The following is a 21,124-nucleotide window of genomic DNA, read 5'->3' on the forward strand; positions in this document are numbered from 1 at the left end:
GTTATTTTGACTCACTCAAGGCTAGGGGGCTTTATGAATGGTTCCTGTTGGATGTGATAATTATTACATCTGGTAAAATCTTCCAACAAGTTGTGTGGAATTTATCAGATGAGACAATTATCTATCATGACATTTTACAGGATAACGTTGATTTTGCTGCTTACTGGGCTAGTATCTGCACACAGGTCCTTTTCCTTCTTTTAAATTTCAGTAGGTTTGACCAGATGTAACCTAACAAAGGTTGCAAGCTTTATCACACGTTATAATTACTGGGCTCGTCAAGCATTGCACCACTTATAATGCATGCAAACAGGAGTTTGCTCGTGGATTTCAATTTAATAAACCACATGTACTCGGTTTATTATCCTCTTGTGAGTAATATTTGCTCAAACCAAACAAAAGTGGTAATAAATAGCATTGAACACTCTGTGCTTCTGTACCTATACAATACATATCCCAGTAGAGGTGGACGAGCCACTGAAAGCCTGATCCAGGCTCCAGCCTGAAGCCCTGCCTTGGCTCAGCTCACTATCCTGTTGGAACCTGCAGCCCATAACAAACCAAGCTTTCATGTGGCTTCTGCCTGCCACCATCCCACTACCCTAGTCTGGTGTTATGAGCAGGGCTGCCACTTTGGAAGCGGATAACCATGTTTAAGTCTAGGTGTCAGACCAACTATGTGAATCGCTTAATCTCTTAGTACCTATAAAAATTGAAAATGACCTTGTGTAATGCAATTTGTGCTCATGTAAAGCTTTCCAATACCATTGGGTCACGTTCACGCTATATAAAAGCTGCAGAAAATGTACAGAGATAGAAACAAAGCCCATAAGGAAAGACGTTGTACACCCATTTAGTAGCCATCTGTACAAAGTGAAAACAGAAAACCTGGATAAATCGCAGATTCCCTGTTTAAATTTTGTGACTGTAGGCAAATATTTCAGTTCACCAAAACTCCTTTTTCTTAATTATCACAGATTAAAGCACTTTCAAACATGCGAGTTCAAACTACCAGTTGTACAATAACCTGTTGTGTTTGATTTAATCGACTATATTGCCACTTTATAATAATCTGAGCCATGTACAGGGTTACCATGACGACTGTCTTGCTTCTTAGCTCTCTAATGGTTCATGTTTGAAAACTTTTTTTTAAAGTACGTACTAACTACTTCGCAGTGCTACAACGTGACTGATTGATGTCAAAGCTTCTACATGTTAAAGATATACACTTTATAAATTTCAAGCTACGTTAAAATAGTTTGAGATGTTTTTAGCACGATTTACATATTAAACATTTCCAGGGCTCAGCAGCTAGAGTACGGTCTATAAGGGCAGGGGCTCTCACTTAATTTATTGGCTCACCTAGACACGTTTGCCCAATATCACTCTAAACTTTTTTGTGCAACATGAGTAGTGATACTAGCTAGATGTGTGCGCTTTCAAACTTGTCGAGTGATATTGAAGACAAAATCGAAAACGTGTCAAACTTGATTTATTTTTTTTTTTCCATTTTACAGCCTTCGTGGGAATCACACTTCAGTGAATCTCTGCCGGAGAGATGGAGCCTAGAATCCTTCTGTGATAATTTCATATGAATGTTGAACATTTTGACGATATACTTTAATTAAAGTTGCTGGGAACTGCTGTGGAAGTTAGCCCTCGAAATAAGAGTGTCTTTGAAAGTTGAGGCTTTTAGACAGAGATCTGAGAATGGATGCGCGACTTCAGTTTGAAGTGTGCTGTAACGGACATCATTAGACACGCGTAGCTCCATTTAGACTACTTTTGGGTCACTTTTATTAAGTTCCTGGTACATAAAGCTCTGGGCATGAAAAGTGTCTCTTACAGTGCCTGTAAGACGGCTTCCGATCAGGCCACAGTGCTAAACTAACCTTGCGCGTTTTTCGTTGTTGTAAATAATAGAGTGAATACTGGGCAGTATGTGTTTTGTAAGCCTCGGCACTGCAGGGTACGCACGCTTTCCGTACAGCGGCCGGTAGGCCCGGGTGCTCGTCTCACTCGGGCGGGGGCGAGCAGTAGGCTTAGGCCGTAGCCGGGCTCAAGGGGGAGGCGGGGACACGCGCCCCTCGCCCCGCCCGCTCCGCCTGCGCTCTCCCGGGCCTCCTCGGCTCTCTGAGGCCGCGACCGGTCCTCGGAGTCTCGGGCCTCCGCAGCCCCTTGTCGCGCGCCCCGACCCGCGGGTGGTGGAGAGAAGCCTCGGCGCCGGCCCGGCCTCTCCGACAATGTCGCAAGATGGCGGAGCTTGCGGAGCTGAAGGTAAGGGGGAGCCGAAAGCCGGGGTGTGGGCCCTCCCCTGGCCGGAGGAGAGTGGGTGAGAGGAGGCCCTAGAACCCTCTGCCGCCTCCGGTTTGGGAGACAGGGCCGTGCCAGCTGTTGGCGCCACCCTGGTCGTCTCAGAGCCGGTGCGCCACGAAGCGGTTCGAAAGAAATCAGCCTATCCCTGCTAACGCTACTCGCCATTGTCCCCGTTGACAGAATAGCAGTCCCCAAAACAGCCCACAGACGCGCCTCTGTGCGCGACACTGAGTGCCATTGATGGATGAGCGCCCCCGAGTGCGCGCACGCAGCGGAGACCACCCCCGGCGGGGTGTAGCCAGGGGGGAAGAAAGTCTTCAGTCGCGCGTGGAGCTTTAAGAGCGGAGCCCACTTTGTACCACGGTAGATTCCTCCTGGTGCACACTGTCCCTACCTAAACCTCAGGACAAATGTACATTATTAAACGGCCCCGAACTTTACCCCCACCCTCTAAAGTCTAGGGTGCATGCTGCATTTTACTTGTACAGCGATGCTTTATTGATATGACTGGACATTCAGCTATCGCCTTAATTTGGTTGTTTACAGCAGTGGTTCTTAACCGTTTTACTTCTACGGGCCCTCGCTTAATCATTACTGGAAACTGGGGACACCCACTCAATCATTTTTGGACACCGAGGACTCCCACCGAGTCATTACTGAAAGCTGGGGAACACGGTATAAACTTTTCAAATGAACCTCAAAACAATGCATAGTAATACAGAAAAAGCTACTGATAAAACAAATGCCTATATTTTACATTTTATTTAATTTAAAACAAATTGGAAACAAATCTGACTTAACTTTAAAAGGAAAGTTAGAGCCTTCTCATTTCAAATTAGGCCACTTATTGTCCATACTCTATCCTGTTTGCACTTGTACTGCTCCCACAGCTCAATCTGAGGATATTACCTAGTTTTTTAGCCTCCAATTTTAGATTCCTTCATATTAACAGCACGTGTGAATGTTCATCTTTTAAGTTTTGTTTCTTGATTTTATACACACTTTATCAATCTTATTTAAATTTCTAAGCCTGTGTCTCTTATCTTAATCTGTGGTCTCGGACCCCAGGGGTTCCGCAGCACATGATCGGGGGATCCGCAACTGCTTAGCAAATTAAGTAATAGTCACAAATTAGTAAAGTGTACATAAATAAAGAAGCAGTATGTAAACCGGATTTTTGTAAATGTTCTGTAAATATAAAGGAATTTGATATTGGAGCCAAAAATTAAGTTGGTATCTACAGATTGATTCATGGTAGCATTGTAAGTTCAGCAAACAGAATATCGTATAGCCAATAGAGGCCTCAAAAGAATTTAGAAGATCTACAACTTTACTATATATATATATATATATATATATATATATATATATAATATATATATATATTTTTTTTTTGCTGTTTGAGAATTAAAATATTCCATCATGTAGATATTTTGTGATTCAAATCACCAACATTGCTTATGCTAGTGTCACTAGGTTCCAGTAGTAACTCAATAGTGCCCCTCAGATCCCAATAGTAATTTACTGGAGGTCCCTGGATTCCAGTAATAATTAAGTGAGGGGTCAGCAAAAAGTTAAAATCCCCTGTTCTAAGCAGGCATAGACACCCTTAGTAGGCTTTGCGGACCCCCAGGCGTCTCTGGACCACAGGTTAAGAACCACTGGTTTACAGCATTTATTTTGTAAGCTAGCACTATGAGCTTACATCATCATTTGGCCCCTGATGTTAAAAAAAAAATCAGGCTTCTAGAAACTTGTTTTTCCTGGGTATTGAGTAAAAATTGGAAGTGTGCCTCTGTACCTCCTGTTTTACATCCACTGTTACCACCGCCATACTAGTGGTAACAGGCTTATTGGTTTTATGGGTGTTTGGTGGTTTATAACGTTTCACTCTGTCACATAATGTTCACAAGTCCTTTGTATGGAATTATATCAGTTTTTAGGTCTTTGTGTAAGGCAGCGCTTGCAAAAGATATCATATACAGCAAGGGGCTTGGAGTTCCCACATTGCTTACCGTTCGTTGTCTTCATTGTCACTTCTATCTGCTCCCTTCTAATTGGCCAGTGTGTGCCTGCTTCACTGCCTCCTGTTTCATGGGGGGCATGGTTGCTTCACCTTGATTAGTTTCCCGCTGCTTCTTGCACTGTGATTGAGCTACTATTTCCTTTTTTAACCCCCCACCGCACAAAGTTGCATATTTCTTCATCCCCTGTGGTACTTCTTCCTGCGTTGCTTCACTTCCCAACCCTCCTGTTGTCTGTGTTGTTTCCTCCTCTCCCATCACCCAGCCTTCTGTTGTCAGTTGTTTAATCTTTCCCTTCCCGCTCTCCCTTGTCCATATTGTATCTTTCCAATCCCACCCTCCCTTGTCCGTGTTGCTTCTTCCCTCTCCCTTGCCTGTCTTACTTCTTCTCCCTCCCCTTGTAAACAATCCTCAAATGGAATGCAATTAGAACCCAAATGTCGATGCTTATTCTATAACCTGTTTTACCTGTTTTGAGGCACTGCCACTTCGTGACAACTATGGTTAGCCATGGTGTAGTGCTGGAATTCCAGGTGTTTGAGGCATAAATAACCCAAATGATAATTGCTCCTACACGTCTTTGTCAGGTAAATTCTTACACATTTGCCTGAGAAACATTGGTGGAGATGCTTTAATGTGGCAGTCTTGGATGAAAGTCTTGGAGTTCTTGATGGTCTAAGTGGAGACAGGATGGAATGATGTTAGGAAGAGCCATGGAAAAGGATTACTGCAGGACACTATAACGATATAAATGAACCATTAAAAAATGGATCAAAAAAATATTGTTACTTTTAAATATGATCCCGGAGTTCTTGTTCTGTGTTGTGTTCTGCCCTCCTTTCATTACGTTTAAACCATAATCAAACTCAACACTTTTCATAATAAAGCACTACATTTTTAATTCCCAGTTGGAAGACTTGGCTGAGATCTAGACTCCTATGTTAAGACGATGTATTTATTTTCATGCAAAATCAGTTATTAACTGTGCTGTGAGTAGGTATGCTGTCCGACCTTATTTTGGATTAGAAATCATCCTAAATGGTCCTTTGGCTGGCTCCAGCAGGGATGCCAATAGTGCTTCTTTATTACTATCTGTGGTGGTCAAACAGCTCCACTGTTATGCTCTACAAATCATTAAGTGCGTCCTTACCTTAGAAGAGTCTAAGCAGGTGGTGCAATAGGTACTTCTCAGTGGGCTCATGTCTGTCACATGTTGTTCCTCTTAAGAATGGGATCCAGAAATGTGTTCTTATCTGGTGTTTTCTTAATGGTTGTAATTCACTTGCAAGCACCACAAATGGTTGTCATGACGGGTCAGTTCTGTGTGTGCCTTAAGACAATGCAGGCTGTGCATACAAGGAATGCCACACTCCGAGTCATTATTTAATGGCGAGATGCTGCATGTGAATCAAAAAGAGGAGTTTAAAGAACCACATGCAAAATAGATGATATGTGGCAGGCTGAAGACAGAAGTGTAGGCTTCTTCAAAGCCAAAATTAAGCTGAAGGGCAGGCATGGGCAGGTTTAAAGAGCGAAGGATGTTTATTCAGGTGAACACAAGAGCAAGCGCTGGTCAGCTAATCAAATCTTATTCACCCAGATCAGGAATGGGTTGTTCGGTGTGGTGGATGTGGGATCAGAGGAACAAATCACCTACAACAGTGGTTCCCAACCTGTGTTCTGAGGACCGCTGGGGGTCCGCGAAGCCTTCTCAGGGGGTCCGCGACTGCTTAGAAAATTAAAAAATATGAACAAATATTGACAAATTAGGTCCCCAGCTTCCAGTAATGACTCAGGTGGGGGTCCCCGGATTCCAATGATGATTCAGTGGGGGTCCCTGGGTTCCATCAATGTTAAAATGGGGGTCCACATAAATCAAAAGGTGGGAACCACTGACCTACAAGAAGTGTTTCGGCATAATTATGCTAAATGAGTCCTGTATTTATTTCATTGTAAAATAATTGATGAGATTGATTGTAAGAATACTAATACTCTTATGTTAATTACCATTCATTTGTAGTTGGATGGGTTATAAACTTTATTTGGCATATTCAAAATAGTCATTGAAGTACATAAATAAAACATTAAAATCAATCGAATCATTCTTATACACAGAAATATAAAACATTCATTATGATAAATAATTAAAATATTCATAAAGACTCATCAAATCCATGCATCACATACCAATTCTGTACACATTTACCGCTAATCCATGATACTTTTCCTCACATTAATAGCTTTTAAAATATGAAGTGCAACATTATAACACAAAAGGGGTAATTCAAAGCGAATACAAACTTTAAAGCAGCTTGATGGGTTCTGATATTCTGGCCAACAAGGAGGGGTATAAGATAGAAATGCCTGTAATGCACACAATATTTACAGACCAGCATATTGTGCTTTGTTTACAAACACGATCACATGGACAAGGAACAGTGTCCCATGTATAGGACCTCATCTTGGGGAACACCACTAAATGGTGCACAATTCCTAATCTAAATCTCATCAAAACAATCCTTCAGAAACTGTACTCCTACCTCCTGATGTATTACCCAATTAGGAGCTGAGATAGGTAAATAGAGTAAACATTAAAAAAATATATATATATTTTCCTCAATTTGAAGGAATGTGCTTTCTGTATGCCTCCAGAAACCGGACCGGTAAGCGCCCGTGGCCACGACTCTTGCCTTATAAATGTCTACCATGTCTCTAGTAGGGCGACTAACTAATTTGCTTACAAATCTAAAAATCCCATGTGAATTTCTACTCATTTTAGCATTAACAGTAGAAATCTGATGTTTCCAAGACCCATTACTTGTAAATAGAACCAAACAACTAAAGGAATTCACATAAATGTTCAGGGTATTATGGATAAAAAAAGTTATATGTTTCTTGACTTAATGGCGACACCATTTCCTTTGATATCATGAATTCCTCAAATGCACTCTTCGCTTTCCTAGATAGCAGGACGGCATTGTCGGCATATAACAACACAGGTATAGGATCTCTGCCACGCAAGGTGCATCAGCCTGAAAGGATTGCAAAAAAGTATCCACCCTATTGATAAATAAATAAGAAAGCCAATAATTTCCCTCAGGACACCCAGATTAAATAACGTCGACCACAAAAAAGTACGCTCAATAAGATCAAAACTACTGCTTAGGTCTAGAAAACAAAGATACAAAGCCCCTGTATTTGTCCTGGTATACTTCCCAACCAGTAAAGCCAGGTTTACACACTGCTCAATAGTACCCAAGCCCTTTCTAAAGCCACATTGGGCAGGGGATAGAATATTATGCTCCGGTGCCCACTCTTCCAGCTTTAACAACAAAATCCTGCTTAGCACCTTCACAGAGGCGTCCAAAAGCGAGATTGGGCGCTAGTGTTTGGGACCCGATTTGTCCCCTTTTTTATAAATCGGGATAATTGTGGAAGAGCCCTGTGAAGAGAGAATCTCACCAACAGCTCCAGCATTAAACACTCTTGCATGGATAGGTCTTCATAAGTTAGTGCCAGATTTCAAAACATCAGCACAATCATGGAGAGCTAGAAGTACCTCAACAATAGGAATTGTCTGAGGAATTGGCTTCCTATTCCTCAACTCTTTATCCACAACTAAGCCACCTGTCCTACTATTTTACTTAAAAACTTTGGAGAAAAGGACCACCTATGCAGAACAGGGGGCACCTCATTAATCAAAAAAGGGGCATTAACTGTCTCCCAAAACAAGTTACTGTCATTCATAGCCACAGCCAAAGCCAGTTTCGCCAAGGCGTTGCCCTGGAGCAATTTCATCCTTATCTTCAGAGTCTCACTGTACTTAATATGGAGGGACTTAATTACCTCAGTGTCCCTTGGGGTACCACGGAGAGCAGGTTGTAGCTCCCTTGGTACATGCCTGGTCGAATCATCCCTTTTTTTTGTAATCCAAGTGGCTTTCATTTGGCATGTCAGAAGGGCCTTGATAAAACAAATAATGTGATCAAAGGAACGTAACAACATGCTTGGAGCTACTTAGTCATGTGAGCAATAACTCAAATCCAAGGAATTCCCATTCACCATGTTCTGCAAAATGCAGTTGGGGTGAATGTCTGTCCACTTTATTCTCACCCCACTGGGCCTATAAGGGGCATATTATTCATTGTGGTAAAGACCTACCACCTTGGCCCCCAACATAAAAATGGGAGAATATTAGAAGAGTAGTGACTTACTACAGATTAAGCAATGCAAGGAGTACCACACAAGCCATTTGCAGAAGAAGACTCTAAGACACGCTCAATAGCGGATGAGGAATTCCTTCCTGTGAAGGTTGGGATCTTCTCCCCTTTAACGTCACTTTCACAGCTAAAGCAATAAATCATATTTAAAAATATTTGAATTCAGAACATCCCCATAATCATTGCGGCAAAAGTGAGCGTATCCCAACCCTTCCTGATGAGTAAATCCACATACTTATGTCGCTGGAGCAGAACAAGCCTGAATATTAAATTTCACCGGCCCATAATATTATATGCGGGTAGAGTTAAAAACATTATTATAGAAATTGATTAACACCATATCACTCTTCCCCCCACCACCCCGGAGTTAGACACAGCAATTGTGTATCAGGGCCCACACAGGAAGACTTTTTTCACAGTAATGGGGAGCTAATTGGAAATAAGGACCTGAAGCCCACCTTTAGTTCTCCCTGCCTGAGATGGCATAGCACCACGGAAATAAGATGAAAGCCCTTGCACATGTATAGAAACACACCTAGTCTTTTGAATGCAAAAAATCTCAAGGCCATTAATAATATTAGTTTGTTCTTCGGACCCTACCTTATTTGATAGGCCTCTCACATTCCAGGTTGCAGATTTATAACACCCATCCAGGCACTGCTCACTTTCTCCCAGACCAGACTCATTCCTAAACTGACTGGACATATGCATATTCTGAGCTATGTTTTCCACATTGATAATATCAGCACTAGGCATCTTTATATCTATTACCATCCCAGTGGAGTCTAGGGGCCCACACAATACCCACTTTCTATTAAGACCATTTCATACCCCTCTAAATCATCAGCATAGGCCCCTTTATACTTCTACCCACATTGTCTTGGTCAATTCTTATCTGACAGAGAGCTAAGAACCTGATACCTGTTAACCACGGACACAGAGGGGTGAATGTAGTAATTAACGGTCTTTGCTTGCTCAGTGTATCATTGTGTGTATGGGCTGAAGATTGCAAATGACTATAGAAGAATCCCAAAGGAGTATATTTACTGCATGATGCTGCCCTAGCTAGAATTTTTTCCTACAAATCACAGAGTTCGAAAATTAATGATAATGCAAACGCCGTAAAATTTTTTCCTTAGTGGTCCAACCCACCCCACTCTCCTTGTGAGTAGAATTTGATGTGCTCTAACTGGTGGAAATACACATTTTGAGCCCAACCAGTGCACAACTCAATTCTTCAAACTCTCGGGGGGCTTGAGCTGGCCTGGATTCTGAGGTGGGAAAGTAAACAGTGTAGCGACATATGGACAACAGACTGTGGGTAAATTGATTGTAACAGACTCTCCCAGGGAAGGTAAAGCATTAGTATTGACCGAATACGTTGTACAGGACTTGGGAGGAAGCCCCAGATTGGATAGTGAGATTGGGCAGGCAGTAGTCATAACTGGTAAATGTTACAGATGCTTCAAATCTATATTCCTTCGCTTGACCTGTTCTGGGCCCCTTAAGCAGCGACCCAGGAGCAGGGTACCTCTGCAGATCGCCCGCTGTATTACCTGTGTCTAAAGAGGCAGTACTATTGCCTTTCCCATCAGGTAGTGAGACCCCCACTTGATTGTTATGAGCCAATACCTGGATAGACAATTTCTGGCAAAAAGCAATGACTTTTGCAACTTCTCCTTCTAGTCTGTCCAACTTTTCTTTGAGCAGTGACAGCAGGTCATTAATTGTTGCTATAAAGTTAATCCAAGTTGGCCCCCCAAAAGTGACCTCCAGTGGGGTGGGGGTAGTCCCCAACCTCTGAGCGAAGGGTAGCAAATGGGCCCCGTTTGCCAGTTGTAGCCTTTCTACACCTCTTTCGTTTAGCTGCAGATGAATGTAAAACCTATGTAGAGGCAGCGGCCGCAGTATCCGAAGATTGGTGGATATCTGAAGGGCCGAATGCCTTCTTTATCGTAGACCCATGCCTCCCTCCTGACTCCTGCTCCTTGTCCAGGCCAGTGCCAGTAGTTTGGTCTACAGTTCTTGGTGATAGCACAACTGCTTCACTAAGCCTGACCAATTCCTCTCTCCAGATCAATTTCCTTGGAGATGACACCCACAGCCTGTGCTAAGAGAGTCGATGGTGGTACAGTTTGCCTCAGAAGCTGGCTTATTACTCCCAGTCTTGCGCTTGCCCATGATGTTGATATGATCACAAACACAGGACTCCCACATATAAGGTACAAGGTACATAGATCTCCCTACTCATGTAATTGGGCCCCAGCAGAGTGTCTACAACCTTTGCAAAGTGTGGTATTACTGAGAAGGATGGGTAGCCACAACTTCACTTACTTCTTACTGCTTCATCCTCCTGGTATCTGTCCCAAGATGGCACCTGAAGTCATTTTAAACAAGCATTTGCAATGCAATGGGTATCACATTTGCTTGAGTTAGAGCTATTGGCGTTGTGAATTCATAACTTGGCTTTTCTTGCCACATAAATTGGTCAACCCTGCCTCATAGTTTGGTCTTTTCCTGCCACATCATTCCTGTGGCTCTGCATATAACTAAAACACTTCCACTTACCTTCTTCCTCTATCTGCAGCCAAGAATTAACATGTTGATATTTAGCATCCTAATTTAAATCTGCCACGCCAATTCCAATAGAATACCGCTTTCACCACCACACCATCAGTGTTGCTGGCTGGCTAACATAATTCCCAAAACAAGACAGCCACAGAGGAGTAATGAGAGAACTGAACAAGGAGGTACACTGTTCCAAAAGAAGCAGTTGGAGTCCTAATTATAGGAGCAAGAAACCTCACACACCCTAGTGGGTGTCATGCTTCATTATCGGAATAGCTCCTTCTCAAGCTGGCGCTGCAATGCCTGACGGGCACCACCCGAGTGGGGGCTCTTTGCCGGAGATCTTTACTCGATAATACAAAGACCCCAAAGATGAGCTTGGAAGAGAGGGGACAAAGAAAGAGAGTGACAAAACTGAATAAAATTGGCTCAAAACCCTCCACCCAGGGATAACAATTTTATTCGACCACGGAGGGTCAAGGCCAAGGCTAAAACTAATGAGGAGAGTAGAATGAGGATAATGGTCAAAACGCTCTCAATCTCATATCGTGGAGCAAGGAACGTGTGGAATTACCAAACTGTCTCTCAGACAAGGGTCAACATGGTTCGCGTCTTGAATGGTCCATATGGATACGGCGACGCTTCTTCAGGACCAAAAAATGGGAATATACTTCTCCTTCTAAATAACTAGGAACACTCCTATACAGTAAGACTGTTAGTTATCTATACTCCAGTCACTTACATTGCTTGTGTGTTGCTAGAACGTCCATTCCTAACTGTCGCCCTGTAATCAAAAAAAGACAACGGGTAACAAATGGAGAAATAAAATGTAATAATTGCTAATAAAGATTAAAAGTAGGTGTGATTTATGGTGAAAAACACACTGTGATGGTGCATGACGTGGCAGGCTGTGCGTATAAAGCTATTCATTTGCTTACCCTCCCACTAGAGGAATGAGCATCATGGGACAGCAACGGCCAATTGACCGTATGTGAACTTGTCTAATCAAATAAATAAACAATAAATGTAGCTGTTACTTCTAAGAAAACATTGTTTCATACCCTCAAAAGACAATAGTGTAAGAACGTATAATTTACAAAGCAAGCGTAGTGTAAAATACTCTAGCAATCATGGGACACACTCATCCCGTAGTTCTACAGTTGGGGAGGAATCCATGGTACATCATAGTATAAACGATTAATGCAGGATGTAGGGAGAAGCAAAAACTAAGCTTATGGAGTGAATCTGCTCAAGAGTGTAAGATTGTCAAAATAATAAATCGCTTCTCTCTCAAACACTGTAGCGCGAGGGTAAGAGGACACGGGAACGTAATTCCAAGAAGTCGAAGGAATTACAGAGTACAATGCAAACAGAACATGGGATCGTCATTGCGTAGTGTAGAAGGAATAACAAAATGCAGGGCAAAAAAAGGGGTTGCCTGCCGTTACCCGTAGGTGTGCAGAAACCAAGGCCATGGCTCATCTAACAGTGCGGGCTAAAGTAGTTAGAAGCCCATGTGTAGCCATGGCGAAAGCGGCGCGGTAACAATAAGAATCAAAAAGTCACATGGGCTAAAACTTACTATTGGCACTCCGTCGCCGCATCGAGGCACCTACCCCTGGCTGAGCTCCCGTATGAATGAGGGAGCTGTGGGAAGGAGGGAAGAAGAACCAATTCACCGGAAACAGGTGCGTCGTGTCTGGTGGCTACCCGGAAAGGAAAGTGTCGGCATGACGCGTATGTTGCATATAGAACAGAGAACTGAACTAGAAGAGTCACCCAACCATTTCAAGAGTGCTCAAACAGTCCTAGTGTAATAAGGATGATAAGTTGCCCTGAATCATGGTCATATTTGCAATAAGGAGACATTAATAAAACATATACAATTATTATAAAAACACAACAAAAACCTCAATCAGAAATAAATGTTTGGCATTAGACTGTAATGCACAGAATAGCCTCTAGCGGACACAATAATGAAAATAGCATTTGTAAGAGACATAAGCCCTCATTACGACCTTGCCGCCCGCCAAGATTGGACCGCCGGGCGGCCGCCAATGCAGCCGCACCCCCGCCACGGCCATTTGGAGATCCCCGCTGGGCCGGATTGGGGGGAAACCTAGTTTCCGCCCGCCGGCCCAGTGGGGATCTCGGCAGCAACACAGGAGCCGGCTCCAAATGGAGCTGGTGGTGTTGCGGCCGTGCGATGGGTGCAGTTGCACCTGTCGCGCTTTTCACTGTCTGCATAGCAAACAGTGAAAAGCTGCACAGGACCCTGTCAGGGGGCCCCTGCCGCGGCTTCCCGTACCGCCAGCCTTTTCCTGGTGGTTCAGACTGCCAGGAAAAGGCTGGCGGTAGGGGGACTCGTAATCGCTCCTGCCCTTGCGGATTACAACCGCCGGGGCCATTGTGGCGGGAAACCGCTGGCCCCGACGGTGCGACTGCTGCGCTTCTGTCGCGGTCGTAATGACCTTGGAAGCACCGCCATAACAGCCCTGGCGGTCTTGGACCGCCAGGGTTGTAATGACCCCCATAGTCATGTAACTATATTGTTAGTCCCTAGAGGGCATAGCCACACTAAAAAAAACATGTCAATAAAGATTGTAGTGTAACCATATATTTAGCCCCTAGAGGGCATAGTGCATTATATACTTTTAGGCATAGCAGGCCTATAGCAATGATATTACAAACAAGGCCCTTAAAACACAAGCTATTCCCAGCTGTAAAACACAAGTTCCAGTCACAAGAGAACTTAAAATACATTGAATGGTGGGAGGGGTTATTATTTTGGGGTCCCCACTAACCTAGTGTGGGTGTTCCAATGATGATGTGGACAGAGCACGTTGTTGTGAACGTTTTGAAGGTGGTCCCATTGTCCTAGGACCACCACAGGCTGAGATATGAACTAAAATGTTTTGGAAATGGAATGCCCTGCAAAGCATTGTGTGCAGCACGAAGGGGACAGACAAAAAAAAAAAGTTTGCCCATGCTGAAGTATATCGGCAATCATGCAATAGGCCATATAACAGGGGCAGTCTGCAAAGCGTGACAAAAACAGCCTCAAGGCAGGACAAATGTAAAGCATTTACCAATGACATCAAGGCATTTTTGAAAGGCAAGCTCACAAACGAGTGGCAATGCAATTGATCTATTTCTTGCTAATAAGATGCTCACTAGATTGACTTTGGCAATGCTTGTTGAGTTATAGGACTTATTTGTCATCATCATTGTCCTACCGAGATGAAGAGAGAGAGAGACATGAAGAAAGAAAGAGGTAAAGAAAGATAGGAAAACACTGACAAACGAAGAAAGCCTGCAAGAGCAAGCTAGAGAGACTAGAAGTGTAGGGTGGTTAAAGAAAGAGGCAGAATCAGAACAGAACAGTATTGGTATTTGGCAATCTCAGCTTCAGCAGTGCCAATGGTAGGTCCTGAGAGAATTTTAGGCACCAGAATTTATTTATTTTGAAACAAATGAAGCAATACAAAACATCCATCTCACTGTCGACATCTTCCAATGACTTAAAGTGCTTTGAGGTGGTCTGAATATTCTGTAGGTGTTCTTCCCAGTCACTCTTAGACTAAAATAAATAAAAGATATGTTGAGGCCTCACACCAAGTCTGCAATAATGAAATACATTACCGCCAAGAAGAACAAACCTTATTCCAACAAATTATGGTACTATATGGATGCTTCCAAGAGCGCACACATACACCGGTGACTCATGATTGGTGACGTCTGTATGCATGCAACAATAAGGGCATGGTTCATGGCTGCTTGTAGTGCGAAGGAGACACAAAAGAAAACAATGTGAGCAGCGCTCCATTACCGCTGTTTAAGTTAGCGCTGCTGGCGCTGTGAGCACCTTGGCTGCCATGGAGCGCGATGCAAAGGGGAGAGAGAAAAGGACAAAGTAGTTCGCCCACGCTGAAGTATATCAGCAATCATGCAATTATCCATGTAACTAGGTCAGTCTGTAAGGCGGTGACAAAACCGCCCCAACGCGGGACAAACGTAGTGCATTTACAAATGTCATCAAGGAATTTTTGAAAGGCAAGCCCACAAACGAATGAAAGTGATGGGCGTGAGGTGGGTGTGGTTAAAATTCCACAATACTTACAACAGTTTAAAGCGCTTGTACGCTCAACATAAAAACCAGGCCCAGGGGCCAAAACCCCAAAACATTCAAGAAGTTGAAGCAGTCAGAACAAAATGACATGAGCCCGGGGCCCAAGAAAGAGTTAGTTATTTATGTAAAAAGTGCGATGTACTGTGTCATCACCTTTCTATTTTGTTATAGTGACATTAAGTTCTGTTTGTGCCTTATGGCATTGTAGGTAAAACGTGTATGGATTTTCAAGCAGACTATTTTGTCTTGTCTAATAAATCCTTTTCAGGTTTGTCATTTGATTTTAAATCATATATGTAGTATACTTTTAAAGGCTTTCATCTAGCCCTCCTCACCCATTGGCTTATAGTCATTCACATTTTTCTTCTGCCAACTGCAGCATACCGTAGAGGGCATTAGCTCCAACAATTGGTTAACGCTGCATTCCGCACTTTCACAAGGGACACATTCGTGTTTATAGTAGTTTCTTTCAGTGCCATGGTCTACTATGGCAATCTGTGCTTTTTGAGAATACAAGTATTTTTGTTTTAAACCATTTCTTTGGATTTTGGTGTGGATTCTGCAGCTCCCCCAACAATAAAGTTAAAACGTGAGAAAACAAAACAGTCAGTGCTAAACCAAAAGGCTGGTAGCCAATGTCCGGCTGACTGACATTGTCAGTGCTTGTTTAATCATTGTGTTTACAAAGCACTCCAATGTGCAGCCGTAAAGATAAATGTCCATTGCACCGTTCTAACACATACTGCATGCTTCATCCTGCCTTGGGTCAGCCCACCAACCTCTTGTTGCAACTCACGCTTGGAGGCGCACCTGGATATTTAAACAGAGCTGCACTCCTGCTGCGCCAGGAAGCCATTGCGCCACTTTATCAAGGACTGCCCGCTCCAACCTGCCCACCTTGCACTGCGGCTCGAGCCTGGTGGTGCTCCTGGATATTTAAACAGAGCAGCGCTCCCACTGTGCGGTGAAGCCATTGCGCTGCTCTAACAAGAACTGCGGGCTCTAGCCTGCCTTGAGCCAGCCCACCCACCTTGCCCTGCACCTTCCACCTGGTGGTGCTCCTGGATATTTAAACAGATTGGTGCTCCCGCTGCTTGGGAAAGGCATCGCACCACTCTAACTAGGCCAGCCCACCCACCTCGCCCTGCAGTCTCTCCTGGATATTTAAACAGCGGCGTTCCAGCTGCACAAAATATGCCTGGGCGAAGAGCGGGCCCGTCCGCAACTGAACAAGGCTGGGCTTATTCTCTTAGATCCTCAGTTTGCTGGCTGTGTTCCGGGGCTGTGAAAAGCCGGCGAGTGGGCATCTGGCTTACTGCTGTTCATTGTCATCATGGGTAAAAGAAAAGCTGTGGGTGCTACCGTTCCCCCGGTCACTCATCTAGTGGCATGCGTTAAAACCACTATAGATAGCATGCTCGAATGGGCAGTATGGGTAATCTTTACTCTACTCGCCGAACAAAGACTCTCTTTGGGCAATGGCCCCAGAGCTGTGGAGTGTTCCAGCTTAAAAACTAGTCCTGCAGAATTATTGGCTCTAATTGATAATGACAAGGGGGCAGGCGTTACACACCCACGCTCTTTGACTTCTGCGTCTGCCAGCGTAAACTCTACTTTGAACACTATACTTGAGTCTGAGTTGCCTTGTACCTCTTCATCTCAGTTATCTGCCCTGGCCCAAAATGGCCCAGCTGCTGAAAGGTAGAAAATTGTTGGTAAAAGTAGGCTCTCTAAAACACTAACAACAGTCCACTCTCCAGATAAATTTGAAAAAACATTGGACATGGGTACGACCTGAAGCGTTGGCTACAACGCAGTCCCAAATAGCTCAGTCTCAGGATTTGTCTTTGCAGGTCCTACAGGTCATGATGACCTTCTGGCACAATTCGACATGGATATAGACGAGAAACTGCAGCCCCTATTGGAAGGCTTGACCGCATTGAAAGTCAGTTAACTGGCTTATTTACTGTGTCCCAAGCCAGTGTCAATTTTCAAGGCTCTCAAACTGTTTGTTCAGCTTTTGACAACTTCCCTAGCCCTGGTAATAACTTGGTGAGTGACAGCGCTATCATGGCCCAAACTGATCAGACAGGTCACCCTCAATCTCCTATTGGTATTGGACCAGTAAATCCCCCAACAAGTAAGAGCCGCCAGCTCCACAGCTTCTTTAACAACGAGCATAGTTCAATCGACAAGGCACCTTGATCTGAGAACCCATGCACCAGTGTATAATCAGGCCTCATATAAGGACATTTTGAACTTATCTCCAGCGAAGTTCCCATATGTCGTGGTCCTTAAAGGAACCCCACCCTTGAGTGTAGATCAAAGTGAAACCTGGGAACAGCTTTGTAATAAACCTGTGCATTGGCTTAGTTGAAATAACTATTGTAATTTGAACAATCACAATGAGATCATCATGCTGAGAAGGGTTAATTGGGTGGGGCACTCTAAGAAGAGCTGTGGGGGGACGGGGACCTTATTGTGGTCAATTTTCGCAATTCCCATCTTGCGTGCAGAATATTGGGAAGAAGGAGCCTAGATGCTCTTATCATTTGAACATCTCTGTTCTTCCGCTTGGCTATTTTTTTTATAGGCCAGCTTCTTTGCCTTCCATGCACTCTTGCATGAACACAGCTGCTAATCCACTGTCCCTGTTTTCATGTGTCAATAGGTTTGATGCCTTCAATAATTTAGAGGGCTTGGAATGACTAGTTAGCAAGCCTACTGTTTTTACCAGTTCAACTGACGATAATATAGTATGTCTTTCCTCACCCAGTGTTTCCCCCAATCTTAGCACTTTGAACGCACCCCGGGCCAATCATTAAAAATGTTAAGCTGGAATATAGGTGGGTGGCGCTCAAAGTTACATCTTTGTGAATGGTTATCACTTATTAAGAAATATGATATCATCATGTTCCAGAAGACCTGGGACGTAACTTCCTTTTTTGTTAATGGCTATCAGTGCTTCCACCCTCCATCAGTTCCCTCTTGTCATGGTCATGCTTCTGTGGTTTTAACAGTATTGGCTAATGTAATCAGCGGGATCATGTTTTTTTTTTTTGACTCACCTAATAGTGATTTTCAAGTCATGCTAGTAAAAGTTCACATCAACATGTATTTTCTAACTTTTTATAGCAATGATTTTGTCAATGTCCCAAATGCTAAATTGTCTGTATTATTTGATTATATTAACAACTTGATTGAAAGGGGGGCTTTTCTTGTCATCTTTTTTATCTATGCCTGGTGGGTCATTTTACCATCAAGTTACCACAGTTAAGCGACATTCCGGGCAGCAGGGTATCTCCATCACATCACATGGACACTAGGACTTTCGATTTAGTAGCCTACCTTGCACCGTGTAATCTGTGCAATAAAATAGAAGTTGCAGTTGCGCCATCCGTGGCTGAGTTCACCTACAGGGATAGAGGGCAACCCCAAAGTTATTGATTCCATCTTTATTACGTGTAGTCTAGAAGATGTGGTGTCAGGGACAATAATTGAGACCGATTTCGGTAATCATAATCTCTTGGAAGCAGTTTTTTCTATGGCCCCAATGGAGAAACCCATGGTATTTATTGGAGCAAATTGCCCTCAGTCCTCAACTGACAATCTTAGGCTTATGTGGCGGTTGCACAATATTGCTAGATTTTTTTAACTTAATTGTTAGCGATAATCGTGAGCTAGTGGATGTGTCTTGCAGAGGAGGATATGGCCTTTTCGATCTGAAAAGCTTTTGTCCGGCTTTGTTCAAATATTAGAAAAACGCTGCTGAAACCATTTCTGCTCTTGGTAAATTCACCTAGGTGGTTTAATCACCAGTGTTCCTTAGCTAACCAGTTGTGTCAGGCCCTGTCAGCCAAACCTAGAGCCCCAGCAGCTGTGAGTTTTATAAGCGGACACTACAAGGAAGTGACTAGGATCTGCTGGAGGGAGCTACTTACATGGCACTGTGAGAAGCTAGTGTAGGCTGCTTTAGTTAAAAAATAGTATGTTTTTCTGGTCTACAGTCACAGAGCTGAGGCATAAGTACCACGCTGCTAGTTCTGTTACTTGACATATTACTAGCACCACCTTTGGGAGGTGGGAGGACCCCCAGGGGGGACAGTTTATTATAGACTCTGCCCTACCTGGTAAATTTAAAGTTAGTTTGAATTAAGTGATTAGCACCAATAATCAGGGTGTAAGTTTTAAGGCCCCTGGCCTTGATGACGTCCCAATTGACTTACAGGTATATTACAGACTTTTGGGCGCCACTGTCAACCAATGTCTTCAATAATTTGATCCTCTCACCCCTTCTCTCCTCATGGTCCACATCAGTCATAGTGCCCATATTTAAGAAGGGAGACCGCTCTCGTCCTGGTTCATATAGACTGAATTTCCTGATCGACTCGACTGGGAAATATTTGGGAGAGTCATTTACAGTAGGGTCCGGGAATGAATTCAAAATGAGGCAGTACTACACCCATGTCAGCATGGGTTTTGAGGTAAGCTGAGCACTATTGAACTGTGCCTGAATGTAAATCTCATGCTAGGGAAATATACCATTGCTAATAAATGGCATTCTACCTAGCGGTTTATGGTTCTTTCCTCAGCCTTCGATTGTGTTAACAGGTCAATGTTGTGGCACATGCTTTTTGCACGGGGGATGTATGCTGTCCTAGTGCATTTCTTTGCCTCTCTGCATACCAAGGATGTGAAAATTCGGATTAGTAACCAAGGGGAGGTTTCAGGGGACTTTTGTGTTGCCTGTGCTGTACCGTAAGGGTGCCTTTACTCTTCGTGCTCTACAGCAAAGAACTTCACCCATACCTACTTAGTGTAATGCAGGACGTACCTATAATTAAAGGAGTGTTATTACCTGCCCTTTTGAATGCCGATGACGCCATGCTCCTTCCGCGGACGCCACGGGCACTGCGCCTTCTGGTACATTGGTTTGTGGATTTTTTGGCCACCTTAGATTTGTGTACCCATTTTTCCAAATCCTATATTATGGTGTGTGGCCCTACAGTCTTCCTATAGGAACCGCTAAGTTAATGTGCACCAATACCTTGTCTTACTTGAGGGGGGGTGGGGAGAGTCACCTTTTAATCCTCTGGGTCTTGGGCTCCCAAAATCGCGCAGTGCAGAGTTAAACTCTCAGCTGTTATAGGCTCACTGTGCAGTCTACCCCACCCTCCGGGAGGTGGCTCGTTTCTTCCCTTGCTTCAAATTTATAGATCTCGGTGCACCTCAGTCGCAGTACAATGAGCGGAAGTATGGGGCATATCGGACTGCGTGGCCATACAGCGGGAGGAAAACTGATTTTGTAGATGGTTACTTGCAGCACCTATTTGTTCCTCCAGTCTCATCTGTCCTAAAGAACTAGGTCTGAATTTTTTGGAAGACCTTATTAGCGCGTGACCTCCACCGTTGTGGCTATCCATATGGAAGAATGATCAGGGTAGCCTAACTAGAGATATTATCATAGACTGTTTATCTTGTGATAAAGGCATATCCATCTCATGGCTGGTATATGTCAAATCTGTTTTGGGCAAGATTGTGACTTATTGTTGACTTTTTGGAGCCCAATTTTTGTGGCACTCTTTGTAAGAAGCAGGTTAGTCGTGCCCTTCATTATCATGTCTGCCCTCAATGGACCTCTTGGGAAACTAATAAGATTAGTGTGACCAGGTACCTGCACTATATATTTTCATACAGCACTTTTAACTTTTAACTTCTGTACACCGCTGACCTTGGCACGGAATTTCTCAGAGGAAATCCACTCCCCCCAAAAAAGGTTTAGACAGTGCTCCCCATAATTCAATATGTGGACAACCTGGTCCTGATTGCTCAGACCCGGATAGGGCTGAAAAGGGGCCTGGACATAT

The 21,124-nt window shown here is 43.7% G+C and overlaps 1 protein-coding gene across 3 annotated transcripts in view; it reads left to right on the top strand.

The window, feature by feature from the left end:
- Positions 1–21,124, top strand: part of PIAS3 (protein inhibitor of activated STAT 3) — a 189,746-nt gene that overhangs the window by 16,867 nt on the left and 151,755 nt on the right. The window contains exon 1 of one of the 3 annotated variants that reach the window (XM_069217939.1): positions 2,048–2,277. The exons of the other annotated variants lie outside the window; for them this stretch is intronic. Coding sequence (XP_069074040.1) covers positions 2,254–2,277 — 24 coding nt within the window. The 5' untranslated portion in view covers positions 2,048–2,253. Of the gene's footprint in view, positions 1–2,047; positions 2,278–21,124 lie in introns of those variants that run through there. 3 annotated transcript variants of the gene reach the window in all.

This window comes from Pleurodeles waltl, chromosome 12, assembly GCF_031143425.1.
Source record: "Pleurodeles waltl isolate 20211129_DDA chromosome 12, aPleWal1.hap1.20221129, whole genome shotgun sequence".
Taxonomy (NCBI): Eukaryota; Metazoa; Chordata; class Amphibia; order Caudata; family Salamandridae; genus Pleurodeles; species Pleurodeles waltl.